The sequence below is a fragment of the Carica papaya genome, chromosome 5, assembly GCF_054855325.1.
Source record: "Carica papaya isolate Zhongbai chromosome 5, ASM5485532v1, whole genome shotgun sequence".
In the NCBI taxonomy this organism is placed as follows: Eukaryota; Viridiplantae; Streptophyta; class Magnoliopsida; order Brassicales; family Caricaceae; genus Carica; species Carica papaya.
The window spans coordinates 40,183,404-40,201,864 of record NC_142313.1 but is presented as its reverse complement, the minus strand read 5'-3'; the positions used below and the strand labels follow the sequence as shown (position 1 = coordinate 40,201,864).

At 32.2% G+C, this 18,461-nt stretch overlaps 1 protein-coding gene across 7 annotated transcripts; it reads right to left on the bottom strand.

Annotated features, from left to right (window-relative positions):
• Positions 1–3,968: 3,968 nt before the first annotated feature.
• On the bottom strand, positions 3,969–10,604 carry LOC110821069 (Pentatricopeptide repeat (PPR) superfamily protein). Of its 7 annotated transcripts, none has more exons than XM_088220927.1 (5): positions 7,438–10,604; positions 6,552–6,641; positions 6,324–6,451; positions 5,650–5,848; positions 3,969–4,997 (listed from the first exon to the last, which is right to left on the bottom strand). In XM_088220927.1, exon 1 carries the CDS (start codon positions 10,401–10,403, stop codon positions 7,677–7,679), a length of 2,727 nt encoding a protein of 908 aa, XP_088077053.1. In that variant the 5' UTR covers positions 10,404–10,604; the 3' UTR covers positions 3,969–4,997; positions 5,650–5,848; positions 6,324–6,451; positions 6,552–6,641; positions 7,438–7,676. The 7 variants fall into 7 exon arrangements, with proteins under 7 accessions (XP_088077053.1, XP_021906465.2, XP_021906464.2 ...); XM_022050773.2 differs by having other exon boundaries at positions 3,969–4,991; XM_022050772.2 differs by having other exon boundaries at positions 3,969–4,617.
• Positions 10,605–18,461: the final 7,857 nt, after the last annotated feature.

Sequence of the window (18,461 nt, the reverse complement as noted above, 5' to 3'; positions counted from 1 at the left end):
ACAATAGATTTCGTGACAGGATTGCCTATGGCACACTCGAAACATGATGCCATTTGGGTAATTGTTGACTGACTCACCAAGTTTTCTCACTTCTTAGCCATCAAGATGGCCGACCCCTTGGACAAGGTAGTAAGAATGTATACCCGAGAGATAGTCAGATTACATGGAGTGCTAATGACAGTAGTATCCGACAGGGACCCCAGGTTCACTTCTCGGTTCTAGTCTAGTTTTCAGCAAGTCATGGGAATAAAACTGTTTCTTAGTACCACATTCCATCCTCAGACCGATAAATAATCAGAAAGGACGATCCACACACTAAAAGATATACTCTGAGCTTGTATTCTTGACTTCGGAGGCCATTGGGATGATCATTTACGCTTAATAGAGTTCGGCTACAATAACAGCTACCAAGCAAGTATTAGTATGGTTCCGTACGAGGTGTTATATGACCGCTCATGCAGATCACCGGTCTGTTGAAAAGAGGTGGGTGATAAAAAATTGTTCGGCTCAGATCTTATGAATGAGACTACAAAAAAAAATAATTAAAATCAGGAAAAACATTCAGACGGCTCAGAGCAGGCAAACGAGTTATGCGGACACCCGGATGAAAGATTTGAAATTTGAGAAAAGTGATCGAGTGTTCCTTAAGGTCACTTCTTTCAAGAGAATCAATAGGTTGGACAATATGGGAAAATTAAATCTCTGGTTTATTAGGCCATTTGAAATCTTGGATAGAATTGGTACCGCCGCCTATAAACTGACATTATCTCCAAAACTATCCAGAGTCCATAATGTGTTTCATGTGTCCATGTTACACAAGTACAACTCGGACCCCTATCACATCTTGGCCCATGAGCCCTTTTCAGTCCAGGAGGATTTGTCCTATAAGGAGGTACCGGTGGGCATTGTAGATCGAAAGAGCAAAGTACTCCACAATTGAAAAATTCTCTTCGTTGAGGTCCTATGGCAGAATCACACACAGAGGGACGCCGCATGGGAGCTAAAATCAGACTTCAGAACCTAGTATTCCCAACTATTTGATTAAGTGAAAGGGAGACAAATTTAAGGGATCAAATTTCTTTTAAAGAGGGAGAGTTGTAATATCCGGACTCGAAATTTAGCCTAGAATTAATTTTGAAATTTAAAAATGTATAAAAATCTAATTTTGAAATTTATAAATTTTTTTAAATGTGAAATTAGAGAAAAAATTGGTTGATGACGAAATTAAAAATAATTTTGAAAAAAAAAAGTGAAATTTGTGTTCGGATGGTGTTTTTGAAAAAAAAATTAGAAACTGGGGATCAAGACGCAATAAAAAAAATTCACCACGTAGGACCGCCTAGTCAACAACCCCGACGAATTGGAACGCACCGTGTGGTAAGGCACGTTGACTTAGTGCCACGCGGGAGGTCGCGCTGGCGATCTACGTGCCCTACAATCAGACGACCCGGAATCGTACCCACGCGCATTGACGGTCCAGATCTGTTCCCTCCTCAAGCACGATCAGATGGTCACGATTAAACATGATGAACGATTCAGATTCGTTCTCTCTTTAAATGCAATCAGACGATCGAGATCAAACGTGATGAATGACACAAATTAATGTAAGACGGATACAAATATCTTGCATCACACCGAACCAAAACCCTAGCTGCCAGCCTCTCGTCAGAGAAGAAGAACCAATCACCGGAGAAGGGAGCCGATTGTTGCCCGTCACTGCGCCGGAGCCACCTCCGACCGCTAAAAAAGGTAAAAATTCTCATATCTGCTTGAAATTTGATTTTGAGCACCCCCATGTCTAAATCAGAGCAGAAAAATGGTGGGTGAGTCAGAAACTGTGGGTAAAGCCCGACGACGCCGTCGCAGGCAAAACCCAAAACCTCCTCTAATGAGCCCTTTCTCGTTTTTTGATTTGTGCAATTTTTTTACCATTATGTTAACCGCTCTGTTTTCTACAAGTTGACCGAAGAAAAACGCTCAGTTGTGAAGGTGAGCTGGCAGAGCCGCTGCACTGAAAAATTTCGCCGCCGGTAGGTTTCTGTTTTTAACTTTTTTCGACTAACCGATACCCCATAACGTATTTTCTTGGAGGGATGGGTATAAAATCGGCCAAAATTGGTCAAAACTGACCGAAAACGAATAGATCGAGACAAACCACAACCGCAAAAAATTGGTCGAAAAAAGTTTTTAATATTGATTTTGGGTATTTTTTGGTATTTTTAGGTACGTGAAGTGTGTTTTAATCTTTATAAAAAAATTAAAAAAACTTGTGGATCACTAGTAGGCACAGTAGAAAGTTCAATGTTTCAGACACCGATTCGAGTAAGAATCTCTCACTTTATTCTCTGTTATAGAATTGAAGGTTAATAATCGACAATATGATATTTATTGTAATTTAAAAAATTTTGAGAATAATTACAGGTTACTAATAGAACCAGAATCGATTAGTTCTTTATTTGTCCTATTTAATTGATTGTTGAATTTACAACTTTAAATACATAATGATATACTAGAATGGTTGAATGATTCAGTCGTGCTTCTTTGATATATATGTTGTTTGTCTTGCATGATTTACGGTTGATTTGTGAAATTAAAAATTAATATGCAAACGAAAAATTATTTGGTCATGTGAATTAATAAATGTTAGTCTTATTGGATATCCTACAAGATGGTGGATGGATCTGGTATATAGGGAACCCTATTGTGAAGTTGTCTCATACCTGACGGGGTATCGAGAAATAGTATTTTTGGCGCTCATACCGGACGGGGTATTAAGGGATAGTATTTTTAGCACTCATAGCGGATGAGATATGGGGACGACCGGTTAGTTGACAATATTGAATTTTGGTTCACGCGTAGTGGAACATCCCTATGGGCCCCTAGGGATATCAGTAGGTAAATAAAAAGAGAAAGTTATTGTTCTTTCTCACTTGAATATGATATTTGAATATTATTTGAGTTATTGTCTCTATATGTTGATTTTGAAAATCTCGCAATGGTAAATATATGCAATAAATAGTTTTCCTTATAATAAATGATTTTACTTAAATTAAGATATTGTTTTTATGATTTTTACCAACCTTCAGTTTTTGTATCGGTGAGTAGTGTGATACTCTTACTAGACTAGTGTAGCTCACCATTTTATTAACTATTTCAGATCAAGAGGAGCAAAACTCAAATCCCAATCAACAAGATGATTATGAATAGTTCACCACCCGGACTCCCTTCAAAAATTAGTGAAGGTCTTCTTAAAATATTCAGTATATTGCATTTTGTTTATTTATTTGATTTTTGTTTATTTTTTTAGAAGAGACATTCTCATAACCCTATCGGACATTCTAAATTATTGCGTAAGAAATATAAATCCTAAACTCTATTATTTCACTTCCGTATTTAATTCATGACTTTATTTTCTTTTAAGTTCCGACCATTTACATTATATATGTATTTTCTTGTGTGTGTGTGTGTACATATATATATACTTTTTTTTTTTCAAGTGGTAAAGTTTAGAAGTTTCTTTCTTTGATTATTTGAATGTATTTGATAATATGTTAAAAGGGAAATATTTAATGTATTTAATTATAAAATTACATAATTAATAATGTATAAATGAAAATCAATTAGTTCAATTTAAAAAAAAAAAAACAGTATTAGAATATTGAAGGACCTTACTAGGGTAATTGTTTGTAAAGCCAGCATAAAAGTGTAATAATGAATGACCTATGGAATATGGAAGCATAATTGGTTTAAGTTCAAATTATTCCTTGTGGTCCTCTAAAAAGTTCAAAACCACTTGCTTGGTATGGAAACATGATGAGTTGTTTGTGTATGTTAAAAACTGTTACCAAGGGAAATAAGCTGATGATATATGCTTAAAACCTTTCTGTTTATATAGTTAGTATATCTCTTTAAAATTGGACGAAATTACTATAGTTTCTTAAAAATGTTATACCAACAAAAATATAATGTATAATGAAGAAAATAAGTAATTATTATATATCATTTCTTATATCATTAGATGATCAAACGATGAAATACAATATCTACACTATTATCTATTTTAGTAGTAATAATTTGTGCTGCAACCGGCTCGCGAGACCCTTTTTTCTTTTTGAGTTTGACCAATTTTTTTCCCTTTGACCGATTCGATGTATTAATATCCCTTCTGATGTTTGGTTCTACTTCTTCCACCAAGAGTGCCCATACCACAACTAGTCTTTTGCTGATGAACTTTCTGAAAATTCGCTCATTCTTCTAGTGATTTAAAATTCTGATTCCTCCTCTGCACTGCTTCCACTTCAATCATGGACTATAAGACATCAGCCAGCCTGAAAACCAATGCCTTCTGGGATAATAATCCTCTTCTTCTTTCTGTAACCATAGACCTCCAAAAATTGCCATAAAGGATTCTCATGTTTCTCTGCCATAAAAGGTTTATTGCTTTCTTTGAATGTCATTTAGGTTGAGCCGCTCCTGACAGGTTGATAAGGTGCAAAAGAATATCTTTTTAGTCACCTGGTCCCTTCTCTACCCATCATAATCCAGAAACTCGAGTCTTTAGCAAATTTTGTAGTCCTACTTAATCCTCTCCTCAACGATGATGCTTTGCTATCAACTCTGTTTTTGACCACCAATAATAACAAACTATATAATCTAAAACAAAGAAAAACAACAATTAACTGAATCGAATTAATTGAAATGGGATCTACAGTTCTGCTTGTCCTCAACCACGAAAGCAGGATATTGCAGCAGCCTTTGTGCTTTCAGTCCATGTGCGATTCTCTTAGAAACCATTACAACAGTGGGATTATGTATGAATTTATCAGTGGAAGTAGGTAGACAATGGGAGATCTAGAAACCAAAAAATTTAAGCACATAATGCAATCTTAGAACATTATAGGGATTGGATCGGCACTATCTTTGACACAAGTGATATAGATATTGGGTTGTGGAGAGCTATAGCTAGCAAATCCGCCCCGTCTTCTATCGTCCTTTTTCTCCATAAAAAGAAAACAAAAAGAAACAAAGAAAATTCCTTTATCTTAAAATTTATACACAAGCAGATTAATTACCATGCACCAAGTGTTTGTGAGATCATGTTATTTCAGTTATTTCTTAATTTGAAAGCACGTGAAAATAATCCAAGTTAAGATTGATTAAATCACTCACAAACATTAGAAAAATTGCATAGGCACCAGTAATAGATCTAGAAATGTCTGTTTTTTTTTTTAATAACTATAGATCTATAAATACAGTAAGCCTATCCCTGTTTGACTATTGCATGCTCAAAAAGCCAAAGGATGCTATTCTTACTGAACTCACTTTTATAACGAAAAATGTTAAAAGGACATAAAAACATATAATAAATTAGCATATAAATTTTATACAAAGTCTTTCATGGAACCTCTTGGACTTCAAACTGGTTGCAATAGAGCAAAACATATTTTACTTAATTGGTCAGAAAAACCTAAAAGGTGTTTGCAGCAGTTCCTAGATGAGCTTCTCCAAGTTATTCATGAATCTGGGCTTCAAATTGTTTATATGATTCTCACATTATTTATCTGCATCTTCTAGTTCCATCTTTTTCCTTTTGCTTTCAGGTTGAGAAGGTATAAGAGTAACTAAAGCCAATTATGGAACTAAACTTACCTGTATTATTTGCAGAAGAAGTGTTTGATGTTGTTATGGGATGTCCCCTCAGCCAACCATGGGCTAGTGAGAATTACTTGGTCAATACCACTTAAAGAATTCCACTGTCTCACACTTCCATCTTTGATGAGCACAGAAACTGACCACGATCTGTAAATGGGTAGCTGAGACAATATACTTCTTTTGTAAAGGGAGAAATCTATAAGAATCAACAAGAGAGATGCATAAACAGTGAGGGATAATCCCAAAAATGCCTAACTATTGCATCAATATAATTACAAAGAAATTATGGGAAAAAATAATTGAAATCATTGTAAATTGACACTGATGCTTATTTCAAAAAAAAAATTGACACTGATGTAGTCTGGATTGGATAGTTATTCTAGAAATGACACTTAATATGTAAATCATGACTCTAGTTGATGAAGAAAAACTGAAATGACATGGACTACATGATGCGAAGGGCCAAAGAAAACACACAATGGTAGAAAATATCTTGCCTTTCTTTTGGGGATAAAAATAAAGCATTTACCATGTTTCTCAAACACAACTTATTCAGATTGAACCTCAATGAGTTAAACATTTCAATCGTTAGAAAATGTTATTCTTTTAATACGAACATCTATAAGCTAAAAAGCTAGTGCTTAAAATTAATGTTGCGAACCGGAGCTTACTATTACATTCTCCTTGATTGGTTGAATAATTCAAATAGTAACCAACTCTGACGTCTGGAATGCTTGCTGCTCTGAATCATTTGATGCCGTAATAATTGTTCGGTTTCATGAGCAGGTGCCAGAAACTTCTGCATTTTGAAAGAGTTAAAGTGCAGGAAAGAGTAATGTAGAGATTATGTTATAATGAAGAATCCAGAGTAGATGGTAAAGACAGATTCACAAAGCAACCTCTTTCTAGATCATGCCATCCCTCCTATAGCCAAGGCATATGGACCTTTTCCTTCAAAACACTCCTGCTTTTACTGAACTGGAAATTACCTGGACCAGGAACACAAATAATTTTCTTTAAACTCATGAATGATAAATCTCATATTTAAATGTTATTATGTATTGTGAAAATAGTAATAACAAGGAAAAGTAAATGCCTATGAGAATTACGCACAATAAGATAAAGAAAACTTGGATGCAAATAATAAGGAAAGGCAAAGATCAGAAAAGAGACCGTATCAATAGCAAAAGATGAGAGGACAAGCAAGCCAATATTCAAATATGAAAGAATTAGTGTAGACAACTGGCCATCACAAGATTTCCGACATTCTATCAGATTAGTCATGAACTTGACAGGCTAGAAATAATAGCAATTTTAACTAGTTAACTTATTGTGCAAGGATAGAGCAGAAAAATGATTAATAGCAAGTTTATGATAAAATTTGGATGAACTCTATTGTTTGTTTCCATGCCTTAAAGAATGGAGCTCAACTTCAAGGCTCGTGAGACCCACTAGATTACCTCTGTGACTTATTTTTCCACAGCTACATAAAATGTTTTTGGACTGCAGCGTGAAAGCATATGCAACTTTAGAGCTTAGTTATTAAGAAACTCAATAAATCAACATGGCTCCCTGTGTCTATATTTGGGGACAAATGCATGTGCACTCTGGCAAAAGAGTTCCTTCTAAATAGGATCCTTTACCTCGCTTGTGCACCCCAAGGTTGATGGTTCAGAAAATCTACATGTTTAACCTATATATTTTCAAGGTTTTGGAAAGCCACATATGCATATCAAAGCTGAGTGTAGCAGAAAATGAGGGGGAAAAATCCAAATGTGTACTTACCGTAGAAATACTGCTTCCTCATCAACTGATAAAAATGTTCAAATCAAAATCGATAAGATGGCCCAATTTACATTGAAAATGTGTGCCAAAAGCATCTAGTGCTCTGACAATATACATCTGCTTTGTTCCATCTGTATGTTTGAACCCCCAATTTATAGCTGGGCGTAGAAGTGGAAGAACCTTTTTCCCCACTCATAAAAAATTTCTGGCAGAAAAAAAAAAGAACCAACAAGTAAAATTTATGTTCCATCAAGTCCTTCAATTAGCATTGCATACGTTTGAGGATTGATCTGCCAGCCCTTTTTTTCCATGACATCTAACATTTCAGAACATGTATCAATAAGGCCCTTCTTTAGTAAGCCATCAATGAGCAATTTCCAAGCTACTTCATCATGATTATACTCACAATGAAGCAACTTGCAAAAAACTGCATTAGCCTTATCCTTGTCCCCTTCCTCATAAAGACCACAAACCAAATGTTTACAAGACTCTAATTGTGGTAAATAATCATGATAGACCATATCATCCACAAGCTTTATGGCTTCCCCGTACATTTGCATTTCACAGCAACAACTAAGAAGAGAATTAAAAATATCCTCACTGGGAGATATTCCTCTTTCTTTCATATGATTAAATAACCTCTGTGCTACTCCCAATCGACCAACTTTGCAAAGTCCAATAATGAGCTTCCCATAAGTGTTGACATTAGGGGTACAACCATGTTCAAGCATTTTCTCAAACAAATCCAGAGCAAAATCAAATTCCATTGTTTTCCACACGTCAGCAACATCAATGTAGGAGGCATTTGAAATCAAATAAAGACCAACTGCATCTCCATTTTCTTTCATCCACCTTTTTTTTGAAAGATGTTTGATCAAAAAAGAAAACGTATGATGAGAAGGTTCACAACCAGTATCGAACATTCGCTTCAGAACATCAAAAGCAGAATATATTGATCCCAAGTTTCCATATGCATCAATCAGCAAGGTGTATGTCAGTGAATCTGGCATAATCCCCTCTTCCTTCATCTTAACTATCATGTCCTCTGCTTCTTTCAGTTTTCCCGCAGAACAATATGCGTGAATAAACGCAGTATATGTAAATACATCAGGCATATGTCCCAAGGAGACCATTTCATCAAAAACTTTATGAGCATAATCAAAATCACCTTCTTTCAGCATTCTTTCAATAAGAATTGTATATGTATGAACTGTAGGTTTTACACCTGTGTTCAGCATCTTTTCCAACAGCGAAAATGCTTCCTGCGCTTTTCCTTCTTTGCAGAAACCATCAATAAGGGCATTATAAGTGCACGAATTTGGCAAGTAGTCCTCCATAAGCATTCTCTCAAGCAAAGAGTGGCCATCACATAGTTTTCCAGCTTTGCAATATCCATCAATCAGAGCAGTGTATATGACTTCATTTGCTTTTATGCCCTTCTCTTTGAGAGAATCAAAGAGAACATGAGCTTCGTCTAGTCTCTTGCTTTTGCACAATGAGTCTATGAAAACACCATATGTCCACTGGTCAGGGACTAGATCATTTTCATGCATCAAATTAAGCAATCTATAAGCACTATCAAAATGACCTGCTTTACACTGAGCATGAATTAAGGAATTATAAGTTATTAAGTTTGGCAACAAATTGCACTCAAGCATTTTAGTCAGCAGGTACATTGCTTTATGTACATTCTTATTTTTACAGAACCCATCTACCAATTCATTGTATGTGATAGCATTTGGTTTGCAATTATTTGATTCCATCAAACCAAAAATTTCAAGTGCATTCTCAGTCAATCCTTCCTTGCAGTACCCATCAATTATTGCATTATAGGTAACCACACTTGGAACCAACCCTCTCTCCAACATCCCATCTAACATCCTTCTGGCCTCATCAAGCTTATTTTCTTTGCACAAGCTATCGATGAGCACAGTGTAAGTATGAACATTTGGCTCACACCCTTTCTGCGACATTTCCTTGAACAAATTCATTGCTTCTCCTTTCCTCCCTAACCCACACAGTGCACATATAATCACCGTATATGTACGAACTGTAGGATAGCAATAATCTTCTTCCATTTTGGAAAACAACCGCGTAGCATCATCAATCCGCCCTGCTTCACAAAGCCCATGTATAAGAATGGTATATGAAACCTCATTTCTACGACAACCTTTTTGTGGCATTGCTCTAAAAACCCTGAAGGCAGTATCCACATCCTTGTTCCTACAATGCCCTAATATCAATGAGGTATACGTGAAGGTATCAGGAGTCAATCCACCCTGAATGATCCTGCTCACATACAACTCCGCCTCTGCCACATTCCCTACCTTGCAATATCCATTAACCATCGTATTAAGCGTATAAATATTCGGCACGAGCATATCATCCAACATTTCTGAATAAACATACTTCATGTCATCAACCAATCCAAGTCTAGATAGTGACATTAGCAATGTGTTATAACACCTAATAGTGAGCTTAAACTTAAATTCACCACTATCATCCCTTTTCATCTTCCTTAAGAAATCCAGAACAAACATAGCATCATCAACGGAATCACAGGATTTAATCATCAAAAACCTAATCTTATATGCAGAAGAAATAAAACGGTGCTTAATGAGAATGTTTAAAAGAGAGGAATAGGAATAGACAGTATGCTTAAAAGAAGGCTTCTGCGAGATCCAATAGGAGAAATTCAGAGCAGTTTGGGGATCGAGATTGAGAGTGAAAAGAGAGGAGACATGGGCAGGAGATATGGCCGGGATTAAGTCTTTGAGAGACGGGTTCTTTTGCCAATTTGGTCGGGAAACAATGGAGAAAATCCGCGCGGGGAGGTCGGATAAATCAGGTTCCCCGTTGAGTGAATGGGGAAGTGATTCAATTGAGGACGATGAAGAGAAGAGCTTGTAATGGAGATGGAACAGGGTCTGACCTGGGGAGATGATGTTGGAAGTACGATTTCTCATTTTGGGGATCCGAAAGTGGAAAAGATATCCGATTGCATGAAAAACCAGACCTAGGGCTTGCGAGGGATCATAGAGCTTCGTCTCTCTGTTTCTTCAAAGCAAAGCTCAATTCCGGGAGTAAACCAAGACGAGAGCTGCTGGAAATGGAGAAATGGAGGAAGTAGAAGACGCTGCAGGTTATTGATAAAAATAATGTAAAAATAATAAAAAGAAAAACAAAATATTACATTTATTTTTGGAATAATTTCTTTATTTTTCAATTTTTTTTAATCCAAATACTGAAAATGACCAGCGAGAATACATACATACATACATACATATACATATACATATATATATATATATAGGGACTGAGCTGTTGGGTATGGGCTAAATGGGCTTGGAAGTCTAAGGGGTTGGGTTGATATGGAGGGCAAAATGGGCTTGGATCCAACTTTTTTTTTATTTATATGAAAATAAATTTTAAAAATTTGTCAATAAATATGTAAATATTAGACTAATTATATTTATAATTTAATTTATATGTAAATATAATATATAGATTTGGAATAATTTATTTGATAATAAAACTATATAGAATACATAAATTTTAGGCATTGAAAAGCAAGTATCGACCTAATCGTTGGTATAAAAATACTTAGACAAAATAGAATTTTGTTAGAACAGAAAAAAAACCTTTTGGCGGAGAAAGCTCAAATAGTTATACCGACCACTTTTCCAAGTTGTTTTGAAAGAATAAATGGACAAATAAAAAAGGCTTCGGTTTGTATAGGATCAAAAAACTCATACTAATAGAAGTATAATCTATAGCAATGGTCGTTTTTCATTATGATAGGTTTGTTCTTGTGAATTAAGATAATTTCATATTCTATAATATATAAAAATAAATAAATAATGAATTATAAATTTTAAAAGAAAGATAATTCGTTATCCACGTCAATAAAAAAATAAAATATACAAAAACTTAAAATAAGAATAGCGATTTTATGTTTAATTTGCATATTGAAATTTTTTCATAAATTTCGGGGTTAAGAGCATTCATTTTTCATTTTCGTAGCCATAATTATATATATATATATATATATATATTTTTTCTTTTGAAACTTATATAATTATTAATACACATTAATTTTCTTCCTTGGTTTTTATCAAGAGATGTTTATTCAACATCAATCAAGTAATATCTTATATATTTTACCTTAATCTATGTATTCTTACATTTATAGTTATATAATTCTAAATTTACAACATAACATAATATCAAAGTTAACTATATTTTTATCTCATCTCATAACTCGAACTATTTATATGATTGCTAGTTCATATATGTAGATGTTTTAACATAATATCAAATTAATTTCTAATCATTATTTGGTAACGTAGTTCTTCCCATAGTTATATATCTATAAAGTCAGTACTTAACTTATAATCATATAATTTTTTATATTATAATCAAACAGGATTTATTTACTTGGCTGTACTGTGTCAACTTCCTCTTATACACCACCTATAACTATGCATCTACGAAGTACTATGAACAAGAAGCTTGTTCATGTTTTGTTGTTTCTTACTTTCCTGCTGTTTTCTTTTGTATCCACATGTAATAAGCTCATGTTTTCTTGGAGTTTGGATAAATACAAAAGTAATAAGTAATTTCTGCTCATTTACTTTCCATTTTCCCAGCCCACGTACTATTATTTGCAGATATCAACTCCTGTAGCATGAGTTATCAATATATATGTACGGATATATATATATATATATATATATATACACACATACAAACACGTTTATATACAGGTCTATATACACATGTAAAATAAAACGATGTAAAAAGTTTACTTTGTCATTGCCATTTGTTCTTTCTACACGTGAAATCACTGATTGATGTTTAACACATTCGACCAAATAAGAATGCTTCAGTTCTAGTAAAATCATATATATATATATATCCTTAGAAAAATATCATATTTGATTCCAGCCTTTCTCTAGATGCTTCTGCTAAGTAGTGAAATGGAAGTTCATCCTGCTTTTCTGTCTGTAGACAGTGAATGAATGAGCAGTTTAATTAATTAATTAATTAATACGTATATATATGTGTATATATATATACACATGCATACTACCAGAACCTTCAGGAGAGCATAACGTTAGAGAAGAATAGTTATATAATGAATAATGAATGTTTAAACAATAAAAAAGAAGCCAGAAACTTTGTTGAAGATAGGGGACCATCAAGGCGGCTCAAAATTAGATGCCAAGTGCCAATTAGAAACTAAAGCCAATTGCTTTTCCCATGATCACTTCATTAATTAACTAGGTAGCTTGGTGTGTGTGTGTATGTGTGTGTGTGTATATATATATATCCGCTTATACTATAATGTGTACGTATTATACCCACATATATATATATATATAATACATACCATGGTGGTGAATGATCACATAAAAAAAAAACCAGTTAAAGGTGCATGCATGTTTTATCTCTCCATCGTGCAATGCTTCTTTTGAGGATCGAAATTTCTTGAACATGCTATCTCATTCTATACGTATATACATATTGTTAGTGTTTATAAATAATAGGAACTACAACCAATGAATGAACAATATTAATTCCAAAGGGATAAAGAAGAGAATATCAGAAGTAGTACAAGAAAAAAGCCAAAATAAATAAACATTAAACCTTGATTTACGAGATAAATATACATATATATATATATTCCTTCTACTCCACTTTTCAATATTTAATTTACTATATACGTGATCACTTAGTAGTTTTCTTTTGCTATCATTTCCTTGAAAAATGGTATTAACTAATATACCATATATATATATATATATATATACTTTTATTTTGTGAAATAATCTAGTTTCATGACATAAGGAATATTTGAATAAATTAGTTGATAATATATGTGTTTCTCATTTCCTTGAAAAATGGTATTAACTAATATACCATATATATATATATATATATATACTTTTATTTAGTGAAATAATCTAGTTTCATGACATAAGGAATATTTGAATAAATTAGTAGATAATATATGTATTTCTCATTTTGATGATTCAAAAGGATCCTATTTAACTTCTTTTTTAATGTTTTAGGGTTAATAATACTTTGATACCTAATTAATTTATATATCCTAATTAATTATAAATCAAAAACATCCTATATAACATTCATGAACGATAAATAATGTTTCTCATGAATTAAGAATCTTGTAGCTATCTAATGGGTTTATAGCCAATTTGTGCATAGATCATGTTATGTCGTACCGCTACTAAATTAAGATCAAATTATTTTGAATTTTTTTTATGCCTTTGTGCTTCCTCTCTTATATAAATTATTGCGAAGAGATTTCAGCATTCTCGTTGTCGCATTGGACTTTGCCACTACAATGTATGCTTAAAATTAATTGTGATGTCTATTAGATTGAACGAATAGAGCGTTCTGGTCTAAGTTTGGCATAACTCATCGGATAGAATAGTGCTTATGGCCATGTAGTGTGTCCCGATGCCAATTTCTGTAGAGATAGTTGAAATATAAGCTTTATTTTTTTATTTATAAATTACTGTTAACTTGAAATTTTACATTTGATGGTTAAATGAGATTCTCGAAAAGTAATTATTATGTTACAGTTACTGTTAAACTTCGAACTAAATTTATTTATTTATAATTTTATTTATTTTTTTAAATTTTTCGGAATTCTAGTAAGGGAACTCATGTATTGACAAAACGAATTCTTTGTAACCCGAATGGAAAATATTATATTTCGAAACTTCTTGCTTTCTTGGTTCCTCTTTTATCTTCAAGATATTTTTCACCTATCAAGTTAAATGAATTCTCACTTTTTCTATAAAAAAAAAAGAAATCCAACGAGCAACATTTTATTCTCTCTACATTTTAATTATTAGTTTCCTGAATTAATATTTTATACCAACAAACGAAGAACCAAGAGTTTTGCTCTGGTCTTGTCTCTCATTTTTATATATTATCCCATTTTAGATTTAGTTATAAGTTTATATAAAATAACAGTATCAAATCATAAGCAGGGATAAAACTACTCCATGCACATATTTATGATTTGAATTAAATCTTAAAAGATATGAAAAGAAGAATATAATCGTGACATATATGCTTATATATGTGTGTATTATATATACGTGTATCTCTCTCTCTCTCTCTCTCTCTCTCTCTCTCTCTCTCTCTCTCTCTCTCTCTCTCTCTCTCTATCCAGCCTGCGGTTTCTTAATTTGTTTTTCAGCCACCAACAGTGCTAAGCTATGGAAGAAGAATATGCTCATACTAATTATTAGTTTAATAACCTTCTTGATTAATATGGTATCAACTATAAATATTAGATTAGCTATATATATTCTGTGTGTGTATATATATACACACACATATACCTTCTTAATCAACCTGTGATGCACCTTTTACGATGTAAAGCAATATACGGGTGGCAGCTGGGGGTTTTCCTCCTGGAAAAGTAGGAATTACTTGGGTTTTTTCTTTTCATGCATTGACAAAAAGTAAAGTATTATATATATATATATATATATAGTGTATATATATTTTTCGAAAAGGCCGGTGAGGTTACTGTGGCAAGGACAAGATTTTTCTCATTCAGCCACTAAATTAGTACACCAAAAGGAATATCCACCGATCATCAGCCTACATTAGGCATCTAATTCAGATGTCTTTTTTTTTGTTTCTTTACACGAAGATTATGAATTAGAATAAAAGGTGTTAGCTATGGGAATAAAAAATATTAACATTTGATCCTTTAATTTATAAATTTTAGTTATTTAAGATACAGAAGTTAATTAGAATCTTTAAATTTAGAGTATAAATGAATCGAATTTTAATTATATATTCAATTTTATACAAATAGATATATATTTATACTCAAATGTTAAATAAGAAATTACGTGAAAAAAACGTATGTGATTGTTGAAAACGAAATAAAATAAAAAATAAAATAGAGTTAGGATATTTATTACATCATGAGTTACTCTATAATAAAATTAGTTATAATTTAATATCATCTTCTTGATTCGTAGTTCTCCATCATTCATAACCTAATCACAGAAAAAAAAGATATAAGAGGACCTTATCGAGAATGTGGTTCTTCTATAACTCAATCACGAAGAAGGAAGAGATAAGATGGCTATATAGAAACTATGATCAAAAATTCACAATAAAATCAACCACATGATCGAATTGATTATTTTCATACATAAGGATACTAAATCACTTAGTATAAAATATTTAAAAAATTATCACAAACGTTCTTTTTTAGGAAAGTTGTAGTCTTTTTTTTTTTTTTTTGCAAAATTAAAAAAAAAAAATCATTAGCGCCAAGCATAAGAGAATGATAGACATTTATTAATTTCTCTAGTAACTACGACAAAAGATCCTATTAAAGTGACTAATTCTCATGTTTATTATCTATATATTTGGTTATATAAATTGCATAGTATTCACCTACTATTTTAGGTATGTTTTCCACTCTTCATTCTTCAAATTTGCCTTCAATTCTCTTATATAGATCTTTCTTTATTTCTTGTCGTTCAATTTTCTCTATTGTTTCATCTTGTCTTATAATATTTATAGATCTCTTTTTATTTAGCATTTTCAGTAAAAACTCTTTATAATGAACTTACAATAACTCTTAAGAACTCAAAATCTTTTGGATCGTATAAGCAAAAATCCTTCCATCATTGAACCCTCAAAATCATCGATCATTTATATATATATATATATATAGATATTACAATAAATAAGAAGTAAAAAAAGTGTAACATCTATCTTATTTATTGTAATGTCTCTCTGCCGAGTTTCTCTAAATCTTTAACTTTGTCTCAATAGTATGTTATGTCTTATGTTTATATTCCATTTGAATGATTGCATGATCTGCAACTTTAACTTTTTAATATGATTTATATATAGGCCCTTCTGACCACTTCAATACCTTTAACACAACTCTAAAGTTCAATGCTATAGGGAATAAAGCAATCCGTTATGTGAAGAATTTAAAGCTTAAGTCAAGAATAACACATGCACTTTAGTACTGATTCTATGGAAATAATAGGTGATAAATGGGTATATTATGAAAATGTAAGTATAATTTATTTTACTACTAATTCAATCTTTCATGCACGAACTAAACATGTTAAAAATAAATTCTTATTTTGCTCGGAAACTTACTACCGTCAAGAAAACTACATGTCATATAAGTTCTTCTCAAAATTAAATAGTAAACATGTTTATCAAGCTTCTCTCTCAATTGGTGTTCATTAAATCTTGATACAACTTTTAACTCTTACGACCTTATTTTGAGGAAAGTTGTTAGAATAATTATGTGCATATAATTTCTTCTTTTGTTATTTTTTGCATTTAGAATTGTGAATTGACTAAAGGACAAAGTGGAGATGTCTTGTAGCATGTAGACAAGTGTCAGTAGTCCAAACTATTGAGGACTCTAACAATTAACTCCACATGCAAGCGTCTTGCAACAAGCTAACAGAGATTTTTCTTGTGGCATTTCAGATAGCCACGGGTACATGGTTTGTTGTTCTGCTATGCAACATTATGTTTCTCTTTGATCATTTTTCTAGTTTGAATATAAGATATCTTTGTATTGTGAATTATTCTTACTTCTCACTCTATAAAGTCTCATGGTTGCAATAAAATCATCAAAAAAAGTTTCTAAATAATTTTTATTTTTACAATACAAATTTTAGGTAAAAAGAAAGTAACTTAATCATTTTTGGATTATCATTCAGAATGGTCTTGTTTTTATTTTTATTTGATGGACATGCAATATTCCCTTATTGAGAGACAAGTAATATGCCTTTAAGTCAATCAACAGGGATATGACTGGACATAACATAACTTTATTGCAAATTTTTAATTTTTAAATATTAATAAATGCATTTTTGCTATGTTATATTAAGTAGTTATTTGTTATAAGATTCTTTTTATGAGTGCATTATCAAAGATTCCTATGACTCTTAAGTATGAAGTGTCATCAATACTCATGGACATGTCTCAAAAGTTTACTTCCAGTGTTCACTATCAAGCTTGAGACTTACTGTTCACTTTAAATGTTACCTATCAATTAAAATTTCACCATTAGTTATTTTATTTTTTTGTCATAATTTTTTTAAAAAATAAAAAATAAACGATTATGATGCCCAAAAAAAAATTATTTCCGTTTCAACTTCTTGCCTTCGGTGATAGTCTTTTTTAAAATAAGATAATTCTTATTAGTACATCGGTTATATACATCTTTTTCTACTAATAAACCATTCTATGATCAATCTTCATTCTTCAACTTTACCCCTTATGTGTAGGCTTAGTGTTTCGCCTTTATTGGGATTGTCAATCCTTCATATATCACTTGCGCTTGATCTTGTGTTTGCTATAACTTAATCTTTTTTATATATTTTGGTTTTGTTAGCTTAATATAAAAAATGAGTACGAACAGATATACATACTATGTCGTGCATGTTTGTTTGTTATTATTGACATTTGCATGAATTTCTCACATTTATTAATGTTTGTATGAATTTTTAGACAAAAAAACATAGAAAAAAATGATTATATATATGTATATATATAGATATTTATATATTAGATTGACAAAAAGATAAGTACTTTGTACTTTAGTGACATGATTTGGGATGTCTTGAATGTTCATCCCCTATTCACAAATGAAATTGTGTTGTCATAATTCATTGACTTGAATCCATTTGGACAAGAACAATTTCTCTTTCACTTGTTGAACCAGTTGTCTCTAACTAATTAGGAAGCAATCTACAAATAAAGAAGCCAAACCAAAGTTAAAAATAAGTTTCCCAAAATAGTTATACCATCAGCTAATTTCCTACAACATCAATTTCCTATTTTAAGGACCATTTTATATTTATCCCAAATACACAAATCAACTACAATCTCATGACTTATGTATTATGGCTAGCAAAAGGTTCTTGCTTGTTCACCATCCTACACCTGTCCTTAGCATTCTCTTAGATTAGTCACACTATTCT